The 23,291-nt window shown below is 46.7% G+C and overlaps 1 protein-coding gene across 2 annotated transcripts; it reads left to right on the top strand.

The window, feature by feature from the left end:
- The first annotated feature begins 1,850 nt into the window (after window positions 1-1,850).
- On the top strand, window positions 1,851-19,349 carry POLR1E (RNA polymerase I subunit E). Of its 2 annotated transcripts, NM_001279994.1 has the most exon segments (12): window positions 1,851-2,026; window positions 2,594-2,697; window positions 3,753-3,829; window positions 5,202-5,287; window positions 8,340-8,398; window positions 9,242-9,386; window positions 10,852-10,959; window positions 11,571-11,667; window positions 13,786-13,919; window positions 16,496-16,577; window positions 17,368-17,499; window positions 18,695-19,349. In NM_001279994.1, coding segments are annotated over 12 exon segments (1,260 nt in total). In that variant the 5' UTR covers window positions 1,851-1,950; the 3' UTR covers window positions 18,855-19,349.
- Window positions 19,350-23,291: the final 3,942 nt, after the last annotated feature.

The following is a 23,291-nucleotide window of genomic DNA, read 5'->3' as shown; positions in this document are numbered from 1 at the left end:
GAACAATTCAATCCAAAATCATGAGGTGGGGTCAAGCAAGGTAGCCTTCTAAGGGAGGAAAGGCTATGAGAGCTAAATGCAACACATGATTCTTGACAGGACATTTTTGCTATAAAAACATGATTGGGCCAGCTGCAATGGCTCACGCCTGTAATCCCAGAACTTTGGGAGGCCAAGGTGGGAGGATCACTTGAGCCCAGGAGTCTGAGACCAGCCCTGGCAACACAGTGAGACCTAGTCTCTACAAAAAATTTTTTTAATTAAGAAAAAACAAAACAAAACTGAGTGTGGTGGCACACACTTGTATTCCCAGGTTGTGGTGAGAGGATCACTTGAGCCTGGAAGGTCAAGGCTGCAGTGAGCCCTGGTTGCAACACTGCACTCCAGCCTGGGTGACAGAGTGAGACCCTGTCTCAAAAAACAAACTAACAACAAACGTTGGGACAATGGGTGAACTTAAATGGGATGTGAGGATTACATGGTGGTAATGTACCAGTGCTAATTTCCTGATTCTTTTCTGTTTAATTTTTTTTTTTTTTTTTTGTCGCCCAGGCTAGAGTGCAGTGGCACCATCACAGCTCACTGCAGCCTCTGCCTCCTAGGCTCAAGCAATCCTCCCACCTCAGCCTCCCGAGTAGCTGGGACGACACACGTGCGCCACCACACATGGCTAATATTATTTTTTGTAGAGACAGGGTCTCGTTATGTTGCCCAGCCTGGTCTCAAACTCCTGGAATCAAGGGATAGAACTGCCTCTCCCTCCCAAAGTGCTGGGATTACAGGCGTGAACCACTGCGCCCGGCAATTTGCTGATTCTGATGGCTGTGTTGTTATTTAGGGAATGTCTGTAGGAAATACTATAGTCTTCAGGGTTGAAAGGGTATCAGGTTGACAACTTACTCTAAATGGTTCAGGGCAAAAACATTTCTTGCAGTGTTTCTTTACGTTTGAGATTGGGCAATTAGAAAAGCGTGACAAGTGCTCAGGCAAAGGGGCATGCAGGCTTTAGGGTTATTCCTAGGATCCTGGGTGTTGGAGGCGGGTGTTGAGGGTGTGTGGAAGGAAAAGAGTCTTGAAAGAAGGTGATTTGGAAGACAGAGGGGAGTCAACCGGAGTTCTTGCCCTTCAATAGTACGCATCTTTGGGCAAAGGGGGCCTCGGCCAGCCTCCATGCTTAAAGGCCCTGCTTTCGCCTTCTTTCTGCTCTGAAAACTCCCCGTGCAGAAGAAGGGTTGAATCCGCAGTGAAAAAGGGACATGTCCATCAGCTCGGACTCCCTCTTCTATTCCAGTCCAGAATCTCCTGCCCAAAGGCTCCGGGGTTGGCTGGGCTTCTGTTCCATCACCTCAGGGTTGATTGGGCCACAGGTGTGCACGCCACAGCCCATGGCGGGGAGCTGTTTGTCGGACTGTGGACAAAGTTTGTACCTAGAGCTGGATGTCCACGTGGGTGGGTGGGAAGCCCTAGAGAGGGGCGGCTCTTCGCCAGCGGCCACATTTAGTTGGGGCTCAAGCAGTTCCTGTCAGATAATTCTAAATTTGAACTTGGTCCTTCAGCTCTTGGGAAGATGAGTTTGTCACGGTAGGAGAGACAGACGACACTCTCTCTAGAAGGTGCTGAGCCGGAAGAAGGCTCATAGCAAGCTTAGGCTGAAGCCGTAGGACCCTTTGGCGCCTCGGGCTCTGGACCTACAAAACCCAGAGTGCACGCGAGCGCTGAGCCAATCAGGTGCTGCGCCTCGGCCAGTCAAGCGGGTGTGCGGCACCTTGTGGGCGGAGACCACGCCTCTCTACGCGGGGGGCGGGGACACGCGGCTCGCGCGCTGTGGGCGGTGCCCGGCGGGGCCACGCCTTTTCCGGCCCGCAGCGCGGCCTGGGCTCCCGCGTGTTTAAAAGTGCGCTTGTGGCTGCTGCTGTCTTAACTCCTGTGCTTGGCGGACAGACAGGCGAGATGGCGGCGGAGGTGTTGCCGAGTGCGAGGTGGCAGTATTGTGGGGCGCCCGACGGGAGCCAGAGAGCTGTACTGGGTAAAGACTGCGGAGCTGGAGCAGTGCTCCTCTAACCCTCTCCCCTTCCGTCTCGGTACCTCAGCTGTCCTCTCGCCCTCCGTTGGGCTTCTCCCCAGCGGGGCCGGGACCCCTCTAGTCTCCACCACTCCCCTGGGCTCTGTCAGGGCTCCCCTGTCCGTCTTTCTGTCACTACCTCCCAGCCAGATTGGGACATCCCACTCACCCGCTCCCCAGGGCTGTGTCCAGGACCCTGCTGACCCCCTCACCCACCAGGTCTGCCACCTCCCCCATTTCCCTCTCTTCACTGGGCAGGGGTTCCTTCTGTCACTTTAGGTATGTACCAGGCCTCTGCTGTCAGCCTCCTTCCGCGAGACATTCCCTCCTGTCACAGCCCCTCCCCAGGGTTCTCCCACCTCCCTACCTCCTCTTCTCAGCTGGCCCCGGATCTCCTCCAGTTCCCTTTGGGTCACGACCCGAGCTTCCTTGCCATCCCCATTCTGACACTCCCTCCCAGTGACAGTCTAGTCCCACCGTACATTGTGTGGCCTTCTGCTCTCATCTCATTCTTGGGCTGCACTCTTACAGTCCAGTTCTCCAACGGGAAGCTACAGAGTCCAGGCAACATGCGCTTTACCTTGTATGAGAACAAAGATTCCACCAACCCCAGGAAGAGGAATCAACGGATCCTGGTAAGTGAAGCAGTTGCCAGCTGTCTCCACTCTGCAGGGCTCAGAGGCCCCTGGGAGTGGGTGGATGTGGGAGGGAGTGAGGGGAGAAAAAGGGGAGTAGTAGCAAATGGACCTTTGAAGAACTCTGATGCCCAGCAGCTTGGGATGTGGGGACAGGCTCCATCTTTCATTCATTTGTTCTTTCAACAAGCATTTATGGAACCTGCCCCTCTGCATCCCTGTGTTGCAAGCTTCTAGGAAAACAGCCAAATCAGGCCTAGCCCCACTCAGAGTTCATACTCTAGAGCACGGTTTCTCAACCTCAGGACTATTGACTTTTTGGGCCAATAATTCTTTGCTGTGGGGGTAGCATCCCTAGTCTCTACTCATTAGATGCCAGTAGCACCAGAGTGGATTTCCCTGGATTGAGAACCTCTGCTCTAGAGAGATGAGAACTGGCTGTGAGGGACACTTTTACACAAAGCTCTGAGGCCACGTGGGGAAGAGTACAGGGCAGAGTGAGCTCAGTGGGAGGAGAGGTCTCTGCCAGAATGCCTTCCTTGGTGAGGTCATGTTGGAGCTGAGCCTTGAAGGCTGGAATGAGGGTTTGGCAGTCAACGTTTGGTGTTTCGAGTGAAAAGGATAGTGAGGACAAATGCAGAGAAGCAGGAAAGCTTGCTTATGATTGGGGAGTGAATCAGCCATGGTCCTGAGAGTATACAAAGAACAGGCCAAAGAGAGATTGCTTACAGAATCACTTTGTTGCATACCTTTAAGTGCCAGAAGCCCAGGGCCTCTCTCTCAAGTCTTGTGGCAGAATTCCCCCAAGAGCTTTTCATACCATTTAGAAGCTAGCACCATCTGAGGCTTCTCTTCCAGAAGTTGTCTTGCTTCCCCTGCAGGGACACCCCATATTCCCTTAGAGATAGTGGGGCTGGATCATCTGCCAGAGATGAACTAGTTCTAATCCATTGTGAGTCTGGATTCAAAAGCCTCAGCAAATGTAGAAAAGAGAAATGATGCTTAATACCTTTCAACATTGGTTGTAAATGGAGTTTCCCCTCTCTGCATTTTAGGCAGCTGAAACAGATAGGCTCTCCTATGTGGGAAACAATTTTGGGACAGGAGCCCTCAAATGCAACACTTTGTGCAGGTAATGGCAGGGGAAGGGACAGTGGGAAGGGTGATGGGGTTGGGAGTGGTGGCAGCAGTGGCACTGCTGTTTCCTGTCTGTTTTAAGGGTAGCAGGAGCCATCTAGAGAGGTTTACTAGGTGATCCCTGTGTTCCTATTAGACCCAGAGCCCTTCCCTGCACGTGTAGACGTTGCTGGAAAGGAAAGATAACTTGAATTTCCTAAAAACCTCATTCATTTGTAATCTTGTTTATTTATAGCTGTCTTATTCCAAAAGGCAGGTCTCTCCATTAATTTGGAATGTGTGACTAGTAGGTCAAAGCTTGCGTGAAGTTTACCTGGGAACTAACGACAGGTAAAGAACTTGGTAGTGTTGAAGGCTCTGGACTGGGAAAGAGGAGCCTGGGATTCCCATCCAGCTGTGCTGCTGATTGACTGAGTGGCTGGGTAACTCTGTGCATCACTGACCCCCAGCCTCCCCCTCTGTACAGTGAAGATTGTCCAGCCTGAACTGTATCACTCTCGGGGGCTGGCATGATGCAGACAGGGCCCTGTGATGGTACCCAACAATGAACTACAAACTAGGCCCTTTCTGAGCCCCGGTGGACCATACTCCGATAGAGGTCAGATTGGTGTATAGGTGCTGAGAACTATTAACCCTGCACTCTCCCCCCTCAAAGATGCCTAGTTCCAATTGGTCTCTTCCCCGTTTACTTGATTTTGCCTCCATAAAACTGTTGTGCCATAAATTGTAGTGTAATTCTAGGTTCGTACACCCCAAAAGAGTTTTCCATTACACTACAGCAGTGAGCCCAAATGTGATCAACTATCAGAATCACCTAGTAGCTTTTTTTTTTTTTCCCAGAACCACCTCATATCCTCCCATCCCATCCTATCCTTTCCTTTTCCCTCTCTATGCAGAGAATTGCTGTGGGGTAGGGGTAGGGGAGATTATTGTTACCCATGAGTAGATGATGCATTCCTCAGGTGTGTGGGCAGAGAGAAGGTTGAGAACTTTTGAACAGGAAACAGGGCCAGGTGCAGTGGCTCACGCCTGTAATCCCAGCACTTTGGGAGGCTGATAGGGTCAGATCACCTGAGGTCAGGAGTTCGAGACCAGCCTGGACAACATGGTGAAACCCGTCTCTATTAAAAATACAAAAATTAGCCGGGGATGGTGGCGTGCGCCTGTAATCCCAGCTACTCAGCAGGCTGAGACAGGAGAATTGCTTGAACCCGGGAGGTGGAGGTTGCAGTGAGCCGAGATCATGTCACTCCACTCCAGCCTGGGTGACAGCAAGACTCTGTCTCAAAAAAAAAAAAAAAAGAAAGCTGTACAAATAATGCTTTTGAATAATCCATTGTTATTTGTATTATTCCTTCTTTATTCAGGCACTTTGTGGGAATTTTGAACAAGACCTCTGGCCAAATGGAAGTATATGATGCTGAATTGTTCAACATGCAGCCACTATTTTCAGGTAGGTCCCAGTCATGAAAGCTGACAGAAATAATGCATAGTTTGGGTTTGCTGGATGAGTTGGCTTGAGTTTTAGATTTATAAAACACATTTTATAGTTATTTTAATTTATTTATTCTGTTTTTTCTGCTTTGTGTTGAGAAAATGGTTTTTTATATACATACTGTTTTTTGTTTTTTGTTTTTTTTGAGATGGAGTCCCACTCTGTCACCCAGGCTAGAGTGCAGTGGTGTGATATTGGCTCGCTGCAACTTCCACCTCCCGGGTTCAAGTGATTCTCCTACCTCAGCCTCCCGAGTAGCTGGGATTACAGGTGCACATCACCACGCCCGGCTAATTTTTGTATTTTTAATAGAGACAGCGTTTTACCATGTTGGCCAGGCTGGTCTCAAACTCTTGACCTCAGGTGATCCACCTGCCTCGGCCTCCCAAAGTGCTAGGATTACAGGCGCTAGCCACTGCGCCCGGCCTAGAGTTTTTTATTCAGCACACACTTATTGATAACCTAATGTACCAGGCACCAAGCTGGGGCTGTGGATGTGGCAGTAAGCAAGACAGACACAGATCCTGTCCCCATAGTGTTTAGAGACTAGAGGTCAGAGGTTCATAAAAGCAATCTGAGCAATGATCAGAGCAGAATATTAGAGGACATGTCTGATATAAAATCTTTTCCATAAAAGAACTTCCTTCATTCTTTTTATTTTTATTTTTTATTTTTGTAAATTACTTTATTTCTTCCTTGATCATTTCGAGGGACTATCTTCAAACCAGTACAAATATTTCATACGTAATACCTGGCCATTTTCTAAACAATCGAGGAGTTTGTTGCACAATAAGCTACCTCACGTCTTTCAGCAAGAAATACATTAAATTTGAAGAGTAAAGACATTACATAATGAACTAGGACATAATTAAAATTTGCCTTAAATATTTCTTTGGGGGAGAGAACACCACACTTCTACTCAATGAAGAGAAACATTTTTACAGTCCAGAGGTCTTTCATTTTTTAAACACCTGTCACGCCATGAATTCATAGGGAATAGGTTCCAGCAGCTCAGGCTGCTTCCCATTGGTTCTCACCAAGTGTGCTTCTCTGGGTGGAGCAGGCTGGCACTTCAGTTGAACCCAGGTACCTTTCTCTTTTGCTTCTGTCTTCTTCTAATCATCTTTCTTCACGCGTTTCATGAAGCTTTCTCGGCTCTTAGAGTGCTTAATGTGCTCAATACGCACACTAATTCTCTTGGCAAGAATCTTGCCCTTGTTTGTTTACAACAATGCCAGCAGCATGCTAAACTGTAGACGCTTCCAGTTTAGCCATGGTAACACTTGAGGGGCATTCCTTTTTGAACAGTACCCATTCCCTTGATGTCTACGATATCACCTTTCTTATAGATTCACATATATGTGGCCAAAGGAACAACTCCATGTTTTCTAAAAGGTCTAGAGAACATATATTGGGTGCCTCTCCTCTTTCCCTTTGTGTTTGTCATTTTGATGAATTACTGCAAGATGGCAGTTCTGGCCGAAAGGGTTCTTTCTTAATTCTTAACTGTTATAGTTGGGGTAAAGAGGTTTTAGAATTTCTGGTAGACAAAGGAAATTGCTTATTAAGTTGTAGAGTAACTTTCATGTTGAGGACAAGTCTCTACACTAATTTGAAGAAGATCTATTTTTTTTCCCTAATCCAGTGGAAGAATTTACATTGTTTCTCTGCTTTGTCATCTTAGAATGCTCAGGGCTAGAGTGAGATCTTCCAAAATAATAAATAAGAGGGTCACACTCAAGGGGCTTCTGTTCCTTAAATCTCAGAACTTGAATCCTTAGTGATGCCCTTAAATACTGGGAACCATGGCAGGATAGGGCGATAGACAAGAAAGAACCATTGGGAGCATTGTGAATCTGCCTGATACCTCAGAGGCATTAGTTCCAGCTTTATTCTCTCAAAGCAGTGCTTCCATCCCTTTTGAGAATCTGCTAAGGACCTGGACCTACTTCTGAGAAACATATATGATACACAAATACATATATATGGGATTTTATACATAATTTTTTTTTTTTTTTTGAGACCCAGTCTCGCTTTGTCACCCAGGCTGGAGTGTAGTGGTGCAATCTGGGCTCACAAAGTGCTAGTATTACAGGTGTGAGCCACCGTGCCTGGCCAAATTTTACACGTAATTTTAAAGGTCTCTTGAGTCCGGACACCCATCTGTGAATTTCCTAGGTGTCCCCCTGCTTTGCAAACATATATAACTATATTTAAATCATCTTCCAACTGTTCTTGTAAAATCCAAGGAGGCAAGGAAAATTGTAATTTAACGTGTTGATTAAACATATTTTTGTTGTTATATGTAAGAAGTTTGTAAATATGAGTTTATTCTAGGTAGCACACACACAGAGATAACATTTAAGTCCTTACTATATGCTAGTCACTGTTCTAAGCACTTTCCATGCATATACCAACCTTCTGGAGTAAGTACTGTTGTTCTTTTTTTACCAGTGATGAAACTGGCACAGAGGTTAGATGACCTTATCAGGGGTGATGGCTGAGATAACAGGCAAGGCCACTCCAGAGCTTGTACTGTTGTGTACTAAGTTATACTGCCCTTATTTGAGTACTTTGTAGATGATTGGAGAGCATCGGTAAGTACCACATACCTCATGTTTATGCCTGCTTTTAGGTCTTTCACCAAGAAAGCAAAATTATTTTCTGGAAAGAGCCAAGGACTTGTTTTCTAATCCTGTCTCTGCCACTACCTGGTGAACTGACCTGGGGCAAGTCATTTCATCTGTGGGCCTTCTGTTTTTTAATTTCTAAAATGAAGAGGTTGGGCTGGATGACCGCTTGATTTGGCTAATTTATTTTCCAAGTTCTTTAACTGTATACTAAAGCTACATATTAAATATTCACAGTATACACTCATGTTAGGCTCAGGGAAGTCCTATAGTAAAGAAATCTATTATTCTTAGATAGACAAATGAATATTAAACACTATTACTATTTGTAGGCCTCCCAATTGACTTTTCTTTCTCTCTGTTTTTGTGTGTTTTGATAGATGTATCAGTTGAGAGTGAACTGGCGCTAGAGAGTCAGACCAAAACTTACAGAGAAAAGGTGAGTGTGATAGAATTAAGATGTGGGACCTTAAGCAAGTTCCTTCTACACCTCGGGTTTCTCCATCAGTGAAATGAGCTTGTTGAACTCAAGGGTCTCCCTGGCTGCTCCCCGCTCATTCAGTCTGTTTCTCTGGACAATTAGTTTGTACCTGCAGAAGCCTCCTTGGTCCCACAGAGAACAGTCTGGCTCCCATCTGGGGCAGCTGAACACAGCTCTGTGCCAATGTTTGGAGTCGGTTCTCTGGGCTGATACAAGTGTAGCATAATGCTTGTTTTTAGGATTTAGTCCAAGTTTTAGAATATATTGGTTGTAGCCTGAAAACATTCACATTAAAACAAAGTAAACTTGGGGATTTTCAATGTAGAAGGTCCCTACAAAGGTCATCTCACCCCAAGATGGCAAACTGATTGAATCTCTGGTGCTGTGTGGAGCACTGTATTGAGAAGGGTTGTGAGGCTACTTTTTGGTTCAGGGGGAAGGAGTCAGTGATCTATTAGCCCTGTCTGTTACGGGCGTAAGATGGGAGAATTACCATTCTACTATTCCTGTCTGTTACGGGCATAGGATGGGAGAATGGTAAGCCATGTGCTACAGATTTGCCAGCCCTAATCCTAGTCAAGTCTTTATATCTTACTGATGGAGATGCTGTTGATTGATCAATCTGTTAATATCATTTGGTGCTTACAGCAGTCCTGTGAGGTAAATAGGTGCGATTCAGCCTTATTCACAGGTGAGGTAGTGATCACTCTGGGATGCTGAGAGTATCCCCATAGTGACACAGCTAGGAGGGGCAGCACCTACCTGTCCTGTCCCCAGTAACCAGGTTTATCTTGTAAACAGATGGATTCTTGTATTGAAGCCTTTGGTACCACCAAACAGAAGCGAGCTCTGAACACCAGGAGAATGAACAGAGTTGGCAATGAATCTTTGAATCGTGCAGTGGCTAAAGCTGCAGAGACTATCATTGATACGAAGGGTGTGACTGGTAAGAAGTTGGAACTTGGGCTAAGAGTCTGCCCATAATGACAGCTTTCTCTTCTCTTGAGATCTTTTACCCACCCACACATGGAATGCTGGGAGCTAGGGCTGGATTCCTTTCAGCCTCTTGCTGAAGGCCTTCTCACGGACAGGTTCTGGAAGTAGTAAGAAACATCCGACATGGCTTTGCCTTCTAGTGATCCACAGTCAAGTACAGGGACGGGCATGGAATGGATACATGCCTGCCGTGCTTATGGTGCTGGGGTTATGGCCTGCAGGGCACAGAGGAGGGAGAAGGCCTCAGGTCTCTCCTTGTGCGTTGCAGGGAAGCTTTGGTCAAAAAGGCTGATGTGTTGATGGAAATGAGCCTCCAGAGGTGGCATTTCACTTTGGGATCAGTGGCTCTGTTTCCGGTATTCAGCAGCTGGAGTATTTAATTGTATTATTTTAAAATGTATTTATTGTTCAAATACATTATAAGAACATAAGAGCAAGTTTGTGTAAGAGTAGCTTTTCTTTTTACCGATTTTGGAGATGAGGTCTTGCTATGTTGCCCAGGCTGATCTTGAACGCTTGGCTTCAAGCAGTCCTCCCGCCTCAGCCTCCCAGGTAGCTAGGATTATAGGCGCACACCACTGTGCCCTGGGCAGAGCAGTTTTTCTATTAAGAATGAAATTCTAGTAATTTTTGGAAAATCTTTCCATACCCTATGATTATATAGATTTCAACACTTTCACAAATTTATTGATTGATTGATTGGAGATGGGGTCTTTCTCTATCACCCAGACTAGAGTGCAGTGGTGCAGACATGGCTCACTGCAGCCATAACCTCCTGGGCTCAAGTGATCCTCCTACTTCAGCCTCCCAAGTGGCTGGGATCACAGATGTGTGCCACCATGCTCAGCTAATTTTTTTAGTTTTTTGGAGAGACAGGGTCTTGCCATGTTGCCTGGGCTGGTCTCAAACTTCTGGGCTCAAGCCATCCTCCCGCCTTGGCCTTCCAAAATGTTGAGGTTACAGGTGTGAGCCACCACACCTGGCTGCGGAGTTATTCTTGTGGGGCAGTTACAGTGTTATATTCTGAAAGTTTTGTTCCACCTACAATGTGTGGCAAATTTTTCTAGAAGTTAAGCCATTAAAGGCTATTTTGGACGTCCCTAACTTTTAGTTTCTCTCATTTTATATTGTAAATGTTTATGTATTAGCACAGCTGTCTATCCCAACTCTATTGTAAGTTACCTGAGGGGAATCTTGTCACCTCCACCTTCTCCAGTGCCTAGCTTGTGTTTGTTCATGAGTGAACATGGCAGTCCTGAAGCAGTCAGCCTGATGGGGAGGCCAGGTCACTTTGGCAGAAGCATTTAGACTTGGGGTTTCTGGACCATTGGTGGTCTGAAGTGCACAGACTGAAAAGAATGTTGGGGAACTGGAAACAAACAGGGTGATACATGGATTGTTTCTTTATTGAAAAGCTCTGGTCAGCGATGCTATCCACAATGACTTGCAAGATGACTCCCTCTACCTTCCTCCCTGCTATGATGATGCAGCCAAGCCTGAAGACGTGTATAAATTTGAAGATCGTATCCTTCTTGCAGTAGAAAAGCTGCCTTATTTCACAAGTTGAGATGTTTGCACGTGTGTGCAGTCAGGTTCTCTGAGGGTGTCTGTGTTCTGTGACATTCACAAGAGTTCCATCCAAACCTTTGCAGTTGCTCAGTGCTCTTGCCAGGAGGTTAACTTGGCTTCCTCACTAGCTGAGGGACCGGCCCCTGGGATTCAAATCCATTCCTCAGCAAAATGCCAAATGCCCACAGCTTAGACCTGTGGGGCTCACTCTCCATGGAGAGTCAAAATAAGACTTGAACCAGCCAAATGCCCAAAGTCTAGGACAGACTACTTTTGTTGAAGGAAGGGTTGGAGCTTAGAATTTCACCACCCAAGGGGTCTGGTCAGAAGGAAAATGCCTGCAGTGGCTTTGTGATGAGAAAAGGCAGAAAAGCCTGGGCAGGGAATGGGCTCTGGGCTGGGAGTCGGAGAACTGAGTCACCAAGCTCTGCCCCTATGTGATCTGCCCTGTGTGATCTTCGGCTCTCTGAGCCTGTTTCCCTGTCTGAAATGCCACTGCTATGAGATGACCTAGCTAGTTGGATGTTTCTATTTTGGTTGGATTATATTCTTGACCTGTAACTAGTTCTTTCCCCTGCGGAGTATGAAGCTCTTCAGAGCCCATCTGAAGCTTTCAGGAACGTCACGTCAGAAGAAATACTGAAGATGATTGAGGAGAACAGGTAACCTGACTTAAGCAGATGGGGATTCTGGGGAGTGCTGTTGGGACCCAACAGTAGTCAGACACTGTGCAGGTCCTCTGGGTGTCAGTCAGTGAGGAAGTGTGTCTGGAGCATTTGAACATGAATGAGCCAGTGTTTTCTTGAATGTTTGGGCTTTCAGGAGCTGTGGGTCACATTCAAGGGAGAGGGCTGGTCTCTGAGTCCGTGGGACCTGCGACAGGGCAGAGGGTGGTGAGGCCTTCTACTCTGGGGCTGGAAACTAGAGCTGGCCTGTGTCACCCAGTGTCATGCTGGTGCTGATTGTCACTGGCAGGGCCCACATGCTGGCCTGGGAATGGGTGCTGGCCAAAGTGATGGTTTCTCTGTGATGATATGGTAGGCAAACTTTTCTAACATTAAATTTATGTATTTAAAATATTGTATATTTTAAATAATTCAGAGATTATTTCCTTCTCCCTCCCCTTTCCCATTAAAACAGCTTCTTTTATGATAGTGAGGTTTTTTTGCTTTTGAGTTTTTTCTTTTAATAATTTTATTTTGATAAAGAGTTGTCAATCTGAGATTTGTTCCTCCAGTTTTTGTTTTAAAATTTTACTGGTCATTGAAATCCAGTGCCTTTCCAGTGCCTTGGAATTATTATTATTCTTTCTTTCTTTTTTTTTTTTTTTGCTTCGAAGATTTATTTCCAAAAAAGAGCTCATTACTAGTTCATAGTTGTCTTAATGTGATTGTGACTCAGGGGCAGGTGCAGGAACGAACTCTGAGCGGGGAGTCTGAAAACTGAGTCCCCGAACTCTGCCCTTATCTTCCCTTCTTGAAGCCTCAGTTTTTCTATCTGTAAAATGAGGCATCTATGAGATGATCTTGAAGAGCCTTTTTATCTCTGTGAGTCCAGGGTCTTGCTAGCAGTAGCGCAGTGCCTGAAAATAATAGTTAGCATTGACTGAGCCTTAACATTTTTGCCAAGCACTGTTCTAAGAGCTTTACTGGCATCATCTCTTAATCCAGAAAAAATGCTTAGGAGGAGAGTACCTGTACTATCATTGGCCCCAATTTATAGATGGAGAAACCAGGGCACCAGATACCAAGAAACTTGCCCGGCTGGGCGCGGTGGCTCACACCTGTAATCCCAGCACTTTGGGAGACTGAGTCGGGCAGATCACCTGAGGTCGGGAGTTCAAGACCAGCGTGACCAACATGGAGAAACCTCATCTCTACTAAAAATACAAAATTAGCTGGGCCTGGTGGTGCATGCCTGTAATCCCAGCTACTCAGGAGACTGAGGCAGGAGAATCGCTTGAACCCAGGAAGCGGAGGTTGCGGTGAGCCAAGATTGCGCCATTGCACTCCAGCCTGGGCCACAGAGTGAGACTCAGTCACAAACCAACCAACAAACAAACAAACAAACAAACAAAGAAACTTGCCTAAACCATTAAATGGCAGAGAAAGGATTGAAACCCAGGCAGGCTGACTACAGAGTCTATGCTCCTGACTATAAAAACAGAGGTCAGAGGTCAGCAAACTACAGCCCACATGCCAAGTCTGGCCTGCTGCCTGTGAGTAAAGTATAAATAAAGTTTTATTGGAGCACAGCCCTGTTCATTTACGTAAGTAATGTCTGTGCCTGCTTTCGCACTACGATGGCAGTCAAGTAGTTGCAACAGAGGTTGTATGGCCTCCAAAGCCTAAAATATTTACTCTCTAGCCGTTTATTGATCCCTGCACTGAACCATGTTCTCCTATTATAAGGAGTGTTGAGTGTACTGGCCCTTCATCAGCTGCTTTTGTTCGTTTGTTTTTTTTTGTTTCTGAGACAGGGTCTTGCTCTGTCACCTAGGCTGGAGTACAGTGGCGCAGACAGCTCACTGGAGCCTCGACCTCCTGGGCTCAAGTGATCCTCCCGCCTCAGCCTTCCGAGTAGCTGGGACCACACATGTGTGCCACCATGCCGGCTACGTTTTTGTAGAGATGGGGTCTTGCCTTGTTGCCCAGGGTTTCATCAGCTGTTGAGTGCGTCAGGGTGAGAGGCGCCTGCTGTTGTCGTTGTAAGAGGGAAGTAGTTCCTGACAGAGCCCATCTTACCCTGACACAGGCCTCCTTTTCTTTTCCTTGTTTTAGCCATTGCACCTTTGTCATAGAAGCGTTGAAGTCTTTGCCATCAGATGTGGAGAGCCGAGACCGCCAGGCCCGATGCATATGGTTTCTGGATACCCTCATTAAATTTCGAGCTCATAGGGTAGTTAAGCGGAAAAGTAAGTCTATGATAAACATTTTATTCTAATTGTTTCCAGTATATTATTTGTCTGTAATTCTTAGATGAGTTCTAATGAGAGAAGAAAATGGATATGTCTGTCCAAGTCTTTATTGTCAACTGTGAGATTCATTCTGGTACTGCTGACATGTCGAGGGGACTTGCCAGGCCCCTTTTTCTCTCTGGATCTCCCATTTTCTCATCTGAAAATTGGGGCCACGTTGGATTATATGATAGTTCAGGGTCCTTCCAGAGCTAACATTTGCTACTTCTATTCTGCATGAGGCAAAGTAGAATATCCAGGTCAAATAAAAGGAAAACTTTAAGGGACTGTTAGAACAAACATCAGCCACGTGTGTGCGTGTGTGTGTGTGTATATATAGAGAGAGCTTATGAGTTACACAGATGTATCTTGAAGGCTTGTGGCAGGTTTGCGTTGTGTCAGCTTATTTCTAACAGGAGAGAGTCAATCTGATGGTAACCCAGTGTCACCTGTAGCTAGGACCCTTTGCGGGTCACACCCTCATACCTACCCAGAGTTGGAAACCCAGAAGATGTCTGTGGTTTTAGGCACAAGGTGTATTTAGTTGTTGTTACTGTGATTGGGCATCCAGTAGTCTATACTCCTGTTTTTCAGTATAGTCATGTGTCGCTTAATGATGGGGATATGTTCTGAGAAATGTATCCTTAGGCAATTTTGTCATTGTACAAACATCAGAGTATATTTACATAAACCTAGATGGTATAGCCTACTACACACCTAGGCTATATGCTATAAGCTGCTGTTCCTAGGCTGCAAACCTATACAGCATGTTACTATACTGAATATTACAGGCAATTGTAACACAATGGTATTTGTATATCTAAATATATCTAAACAGAAAAGGAATAGTAAAACTATGATATTATAATCTTACGGGACTGGCTGGGCATGGTGAGTCATGCCTATATCTCAGCACTTTGAGAGGCCAAGGTGAGAGGATCACTTCAGGGCAGGAGTTTGAGACCAGCCTGGGCAACATACCAAGACACTGTCTCTACACAAAAATAAAAACAGTAGCTGGGGTGGTGCACGCCTGTATTCCCAGCTATTTGGGAGGCTGAAGCAGGAAGAGTGTTTGAGCCTAGGAGTTCAAGGTTACAGTGAGCCATGATTGCACCACTGCCTCGGTGACAGCAAGACCCTGTGTGAAAAAAATCTTATGGGACCACTGTCACATATGTGGCCTGTCATTGACCAAAACACTGTAATGTGGGACATGACTGTATTTGCTTAGTCATGCTTTTTTTGTTGTTTTTTTGTTTTGTTTTTGTTTTGTTTTTTTTTGAGACAGTATCTCGCTCTGTCACCCAGACTGGAGTGCAGTCCCATGATCTTGGCTCACTACAACCTCCGTCTCCTGGGTTCAAGCAATTCTGCCTCAGCCTCCCGAGTAGCTGGGATTACAGGCGGGCACCACCACGCCCAGCTAATTTTTGTGTTTTTAGTAGAGACGGTGTTTTTCCATGTTGGCCAGGCTGGTCTCGAACACCTGACCTCAGGTGATCCACCCTCCTTGGCCTCCCACAGTGCTGGCTGGGATTACAGGCGTGAGCTACTGCACCCAGTTTGTATTTGCTTAGTTCTTTTTTTTTTTTTCTTTTTTTGAGACAGAGTCTCGCTCTGTCGCCCAGGCTGGAGTGCAGTGGCTCGATCTCGGCTCCCTGCAACCTCCGCCTACTGGGTTCAAGGGATTCTCCTGCCTCAGCCTCCTGAGTAGCTGGGATTATAGGCGCCTGCCACCACACCCGGCTAATTTTTGTATTGTTAGTAGAGACAGGGTTTCACCATGTTGGTCAGGCTGTTCTCGAACTCCTAACCTCATGATCTGCCCGCCTTGGTCTCCTAAAGTGCTAGGGTTACAAGTGTGAGCCACTATGCCCAGCCAGTTGTTTTTTGTTTTGTTTGAGATGGAGTCTCACTCTTGCCCAGGCTAGGGTGCAGTGGCACAATCTTGGCCCACTGCAACCTCTGCCTCCCGGGTTCAAGCAATTGTCCTGCCTCAGCCTCCCAAGTAGCTGGGATTAGAGGTTTGCGCCACCATACCTGGCTAATTTTTGTGTTTTTAGTAGAGATGGGGTTTCACCATGTTGGTCAGGCTGGTCTTGAACTCCTGACCTCAGGTGTTCTGCCTGCCTCGGCCTCCCAAAGCGTTGGGATTACAGGCGTGAGCCACCGCGCCTGGCCACTTAGTTCTTATTTTCACATTCCAATTCCACCTTTCCCCCTCTCTCCCTGAGCTTTCAGCACAATTTTTCTAAGGTCATGTTAACTCTGGGTCCTTAGGCCTCAGGCTGTGTTTTCTTGTCACTTTCCCATCACCAGCATCTCTCGTGCAGGGCAAACTGCAGGCTGCAGCACACCAAGCATGTTTTCATTTTGATGTGGCTGTTCTGCTTTGTGTGGGCCCTGCTTCTCTTACCACCTGGTTCTGGTCATTGCAGTGGCCCAGCTGTTGGCCTTTTCTCTTAGCTCATGGTTGAGGTGTGGCCTGAGGGTTTTGAGAGAAAATGATCAAACTCAACTTTGTGTTGTAGGTGCTCTGGGACCTGGAGTTCCCCACATCATCAACACCAAACTGCTGAAGCACTTTACCTGCTTGACCTACAACAATGGCAGGTCAGGGGGTGGTTGCTGGGATTTTTCTTGTGCAGGAGAAAGTAGGTGGGGGTTGGGAGTGAGGAGCAGGGGCTTGGACTCAATTCCATGTCCACGGAGATGCAGTGCTGAAAAGACTGCTGCCATTTGGAAGGCTCCTGGGGCCCCAGTAAGTTTAGCAAATGCTAAATACGACATACTCTGCCCTTCTTAGAAAAGTATTACCTTTTGGGAACCTTAGAAGCTCTGGGAAGTCCTACAATAAAGACTTGTTTTATGTCACATACTTTTGAATAGCCCTTCCCGATGTCTCCCAGAGCTGGTGTTCTGCGGAAAGGCAGCATTGCAGAAAAGGGCAGCCCAACTCGGTGACTCTGGGGAAAGACCCGCAGGCCCTGCCCCTGGGCTTCCTTCCTGCCATTTGCATGGAGTGTGTTTTCTGCTCTTGAGTGTGCTTGGAAGAATCAGCACAGCTGATTTCGGGATGATTGTTTTCCCAGCAGCCCTGCTGGGCAGGCGGGACAGACTCACAGGGCCCTCACCAGCTCAAAGCGCTAGCAGTGCCCAGGTAGAGTGTAGGCCCAGCTTTCTCTATCTGCCTCAGAGGGAAACATGGACTGGCACACTGCTCCACTGTGTGTGAGGCCCAGGAACCTTGGAAGGGCAAAGTCACCCACATTCCTTTTCCTTTCCTGAAGTTGGGAAGACATTCCGTGCATATGAGAATAGGATTGGATGTTCTTATTTTGCTTTTGGAGAAATTGTCTGAGAGTTTAATTTTGTTTCTCCTTTATTGCCACTGATTTTCTAGATTACGGAACTTAATTTCGGATTCTATGAAGGCGAAGATTACTGCATATGTGATCATACTTGCCTTGCACATACATGACTTCCAAATTGACCTGACAATGTTACAGAGGGACTTGAAGCTCAGTGAGAAAAGGTGAGCACAACAGAATAAAGAGCTCCCTGCAGGGTGTCTCGATGTCTTATTTCTGGTACCACTGGAAAGCATGAGGCACCACCAAGGGAACTGAGGATGTTTAAATGTGGGAACAACTTGGAACTAAAGGACTATTTTCAATGAATGAATCATTGACTGAATGAGCAACTAGACATTACTGAGTGCCTTCTCTGTGCTAGATAAATTATGTCATTATCTCACTGATTTCCCTAGAAAACAACTGAAGAATCAGGCTCAGAAAAGTACATGACATTCTCAAGGTTACACAACCAAGAGGGGAGTAGTTGGCCTTGAGACCTGAGCCTTTCCATAACATTCTGTTCTGAATAACCAGGCAGCCTCCATTCTCTGAATTGCTGTCACAGGGGAGAGGGATTCTGTATGGTTCTGAGGAGTGCAGCTCAGGGTGGAAGTTGTAGGACAACCCAATTTGAGCTTAGTAAGAAGAGCTTCCTCACAATCAGATGGAAGGGTTTGCCAAGGGAACTGCTGGTTCCAAGGCCAGGTGGAACTGCTGTTTGGCAGGGATTTTATGTTTGCACTTCTCTGACCCGATTGGGAGAGCTGGTGGTGGAGGTGACCTTTTAGGCTCCATCTAGCCTTGTAGAGGAGATTCAGACAGTAGGGGCAGAGCTGCCCAGGAACCTGAACTGTGAGGTCAGCTGATCTTTGTCAGTGATTTAGGGGCATCTGACATCCAGGGGCCCAGAGGGTGTCTAGGAGAGCCTGTGAACACACCTCTGTCTGGACTCTCTAGCAGTCCGTGGAGGGACTTTTCTGAGGGCTGTCCACAAACTGTGTTCCCACAGGCAGTGAGGCTGAAAAAAAGAGAACAGGTACTTGGAACCTGTCAGATTCTAGCAAGTGCTCAATCCTGGTTGCTAAAAGTTTGGTTATGGGAGGTAAAGAAAGTTGCTCACGGGGCTGTAGATACCCTGGTTTTTCATCACCCATATGGATCTTTTGAAGGGCATTAAAATGAAATTGGCTGTCTGATGGTTCCCAGCGGGTGAGGGGACCTTGCCTGCCTCTCTGCCAGGGGCTTTGTGCCTGCTGGCAACCTTTGGGATTCTGTCTTTATGGCCTGGAGCATGAATGTGCTACCTTTTGCCAAACCTCCCTGAACAGTCATGTTGAGGGGTCTCTCCAGTTCTTCTGTTTATGTCTTCCTTAGGATGATGGAGATAGCCAAAGCCATGAGGCTGAAGATCTCCAAAAGAAGGGTGTCTGTGGCCGCCGGCAGTGAAGAAGATCACAAACTGGGCACCCTGTCCCTCCCGCTGCCTCCAGCCCAGACCTCAGACCGCCTGGCAAAGCGGAGGAAGATTACCTAGACGCATGCTTTCCAGACAGGGCGTTTTGGCTGCATCACAGCCACTGGCTGGTCCTATTCATTTCCATTTTTATGTATGTTTTGAAAAGAAAAGGTCCGGGGATGGTGGCTCACACCTGAAATCCCAGCACTTTGGGAGGCCGAGGCAGGAAGATCATTGAGCTCAGGAGTTTGAAACCAGTCTGGGCAACATAGGGAGACCCCATCTCTACCGGAGAGAAAAAAAAAGAGTCAGGCCTGGTGGTGTGCGCCTGTAATCCCAGCTACTCGGGAGGCTGAGGCAGGACGATTACTTGAGCTTGGGAAATCAAGGTTGCAGTGAGCTATGATTGTGTGGCCACACTCCATCCTGGGTCACAGAGTGAGACCTTGTCTCAAAAAAGTAACATAAGGAAAAAAGAAGCCTTGCTTTAGCACAGGTATGAAGCCAGAAGCCAGCATCTCAACTGTGCTTGTCTTATGCAGAAATATAAAGCGATGGCCAGGTTGGACTTCATCTCTCTCCTTTGGTATTATTGCTGTGATTATAAATGGCAGATGTTTCTCATGTTGGTTCACCTGTGGGGATTTGGGAGGGTGGGTCCTCCCTCCCAAAGTTGACTCACCAGGCTGAGTCAAATCTAATGGATGAAGGTTTCCAAAGAGAAATGTGAAGTGGCGTGCTTAGGTCTGGAAGGGCCAGTGGAGTACGCAGTGAGGAAGGAGGATCTGGCCCAGCACGCCTGGGAAATGACACTTCAGGCTTTATCAGAAGCTAACTGGGTCACCAGTGTGATGGGGGCTGCCACAGGCCAGTAGGATACAGCCTGTTGTAATGGGGTGGAGCCAAGTCAGAGGAAGTGGTGACCCAATTTCTCTGTCTGGTGGAGGCCACATAGAAGGCAGGGGTCAGCTATGAAAGCCACACCTTGAAGAGGATGAATCAGTCAGTGTTCAGTTCAGAAAATCAATTGCTCTAGGTATCTTAAGAAGAATGGATTTTAATGTATGGATAAGGTGCTGTAGAATTGTGACAAGGGCCAGAGGACTGGGAATCGGAAGGTTGCCGTCAGGACTGCTGAATTCAAGAACACACTGCCGGGGTTGCCATCGGGGACTCAGAAGCCACTTCTGCTCCATAACTGCTCCTGGAATTCATGCAGCTGAAGATTCAACACTGGGCTACTGATTTCAGCTACCCATGCTTTCTTCTTTTTCTTTTTCTTTTTTTGAGACAGAGTCTTGCTCTGTAGCCCAGGCTGGAGTGCAGTGGCACGATCTTGCTCACTGCTACCTCTGCCTCCCATGGCCTGGTTCAAGCAATTCTCCTGCCTCAGCCTCCCGAGTAGCTGGGATTACAGGCATGCGCCACCATGCCCAGCTAATTTGTTTGCATTTTTCGTAGAGACAGGGTTTCACTGTGTTGGCCAGGCTGGTCTTGGACTCCTGACCTCATGATCCACCCGCCTTGGCCTCCCAAGGTGCTGGGATTACAGGTGTGAGCCACCGTGCCCAGCCTACCCATGCTTTCAAAGGTCCTGTATTTCCACCACTTTGTCACCACAGACAGCCAAAAGGTCAAGCAGCTGGCTTCCACCTTGCTTCCTTCTGGTGCGCATATATAGGAGCCTGATTAGCATGTAGAATCCTAGCAGAATGGGAGTCTTTGAAATAGGTTTCAGCTCACCAGCCTCTAGTTACAGGAGGCATTCTAGAAGGACATGAGTGGATTATAACTGCCAACCAATTGTATGTGCCACTGAGGAGATGGAGAAGCTGTGTCCAGAGGGGTGCTATAAGGACAGGAGTGTGACACAGGAAGGCTTAGGTACGTGGCCTGGGCCCAGTCTCACATCTCAGGGTCCTGCTTCAAGTGGGAGCAGTTGAGATCTGTGACACTCAGCACCTGGGAGGCTGGGTCAGTGAAGGGAGGGAGACAGAACTCAGCTCCTCTGAGAGGAGAAGTTTACACAGCACCTGGGGCCCTCCATTTGAGAGTCACGGTGGAAAGGAGTCTTGGCTGAGCTTTGGGGCAGGTGCACCTTATTTTCTTTGCGCTCTGGGATGCCCTCAGAGCTGTGCTCCTCTGCTTTGTCCCCATCTGCCTCTGGCCCTGGGTAGGAGGCACTTGGAGCATACTTTGTCTTCCTTCAGCAGAGGTGTGGGCAGGGAATCTACTTGTCTCTTGTTTTCCTTTAAGCCGTTGTGAAAATCAAGTATGTGACTCTTCCTTGGAAAAAATAATCTCTCAGAAAAGGACTTCTAATACATCCTCAGGGTAGAATGTGTTTCCGTGATTACTTTTTTTTTTTGAGACGGAGTTTCGCTCTTGTTGCCCAGGCTGGAGTGCAATGGCGTGATCTTAGCTCACTGCAACCTCTGCCTCCCGGGTTCAAGTGCTTCTCCTGCCTCGGCCTCCCGATTACAGGCATGCACCACCATGCCCGGCTAATTTTGTATTTTTAGTAGAGACAGCATTTCTCCATGTTAGGCTGGTCTCAATCTCCTGACCTCAGGTGATCCGCCCGCCTCGGCCTCCCAAAGTGCTGGAATTATAGGCGTGAGCCACCACGCCCAGCCTTTTGTGATTACTTTTAAAATTCAGCTGGGTTTGACACTTGGAGGCTTAATTTCTGGGAATGACTGGACACAGCATGTGGCTGGGACCCTCTGAACAACCTCTGACCTAGTGGAGAAGCAGGTGGTAATGACTGTAGGTATGGATAGGGAAAGACTAGGTGGGCAAATACTTGTCGTGTGTCAACAGGTGTATTTTGCTAAATGTCGGGGACACATTCCAAGAGGCTAAAAAGCAAATTTCTATACATTAGGAGATTTGTGAGTCCTTAGGAAAGGCTCAGAAGAGGGCTCTAGCTAGCACAATACCTGACATAGAAAGTGGTCAGTGTCTGCAGAATGAGTCGGCATGAACCGTACTTTCCTTGGCAGGGTTATTAGGTGGTAAATACCTGCAGAATAATGGGATTGTACTAGGGTTTCTTCTGGCTTTAGAAACCCATTTGTTTACTAATAGATTCCCAGAGGATACCTTGATCTCACCAAGCTATTTGCCAGAATGTCTCCTGATGGCCTCATTGAAGAAAGGGGGACTATGAGCCAGATGCTGGTGCCCTGAAGATTTGTAGTTTGTGGGATAGTCTTAACTTGGCAGGGTTTGATTAACAGAATGAAGTCTGTTCCTTAGAGGGAAGTCTTTGCTTGCTGCCCTGACCTGCTGGACACTGTTAATTGGGATGAGGTCAAAGAAGGCATAGTTACCACATTTGCAGGAGACCCTAACCTGGAAATAGTAAATTACATAACATTCTTTCAAGTGTCTCCTCTTTTAAAAAAGTATTTTGATACAGTTTCACACAGAGAAAACTTGCAAGAACTCTTGTATATCCTTTACCCAGATTCTCCAACTGTCAATACTTTGTCCCATTTACTATTTGCTTTAGACATTTTGAGATTTGTTTTTGAACCATTTGAGGAAAACATCCTACCCTTCTACCCATAAGTACTTTTTCAGTGTGTACATCTTAAGAATCAGGACTTTCTCTTCCATAACCACAGTCCATCAGATGCAGGAAATAAGACAATAATACAATACTATGACTTAGCCCACAGTTCATGTTCAAATCTTACCGATCACCATGCCTCTTTGGTCTTGCTTAATCTGAAACAGTTCAGATTTTTATTGGACTTTCTCGGCTTTGACATTTTGGAGAGTGAGGTGTTATTCTTTAGGGTGTCTGTCAGTTTACATTTGGGGCTTTCCCGTGATCGGATTCAGGATTTACATTTTTGGCAGGAACAGCACAGAAATGATGCTGTGACCCACGTGCATCACATTAGGGGCCCATGATGTGGGACTGCGCTTTCCTTGCTGCTGTTAACTTTTATCAGTTAAGGTTGTGTTTTCCCCATTGTGAAGATACTGTTTTTCCTTTTAATAAGTAATTTGTGGAGGGATACTTTGAAACTAAGTATCCTGTTCCTCATCAAACTTTCACCTACTAGTTTCAGCCTCAATTGATGATTCTTGCTGAATCAATTACCAAGATGGTTGCAAAATGGTGATTTTGCAACATTATCGTTTCTTCTAATTATTGGCATGCTCTTATATGGCAGTTTGTTTTCTCGACCTTAGAAGTTTTGTGTTCATTTAGTTATTGGCATAGACTCAAGAGTCTTGTGTTCTATGTGGAGTCTGTTACTGTGATTCCTTGTGATGTCCAGATTGTATGTATTTGGCCAATCTTGAGTTCCTTCAGGAAACCTCCTGGATCCCATCATTTTAAGGGTGCTTCCTTACTTTCTGGCATAAGATATTCCAGGCCTACCTTGTACTTTCCCTGCTGCAGCCCTGGAGTCAGTCTTTTGTTGTGGTTTTGCTTTTTAGAGACAGGGTCTTGCTCTGTCGCTCAGGCTGGAGAGCGGTGGTGCAGTCAGCTCA

The sequence above is a fragment of the Pan troglodytes genome, chromosome 11, assembly GCF_028858775.2.
Source record: "Pan troglodytes isolate AG18354 chromosome 11, NHGRI_mPanTro3-v2.0_pri, whole genome shotgun sequence".
Taxonomy (NCBI): domain Eukaryota; kingdom Metazoa; phylum Chordata; class Mammalia; order Primates; family Hominidae; genus Pan; species Pan troglodytes.
The sequence above is the reverse complement of the archived record's forward strand: the minus strand, read 5'-3'. Positions and strand labels throughout refer to the sequence as shown.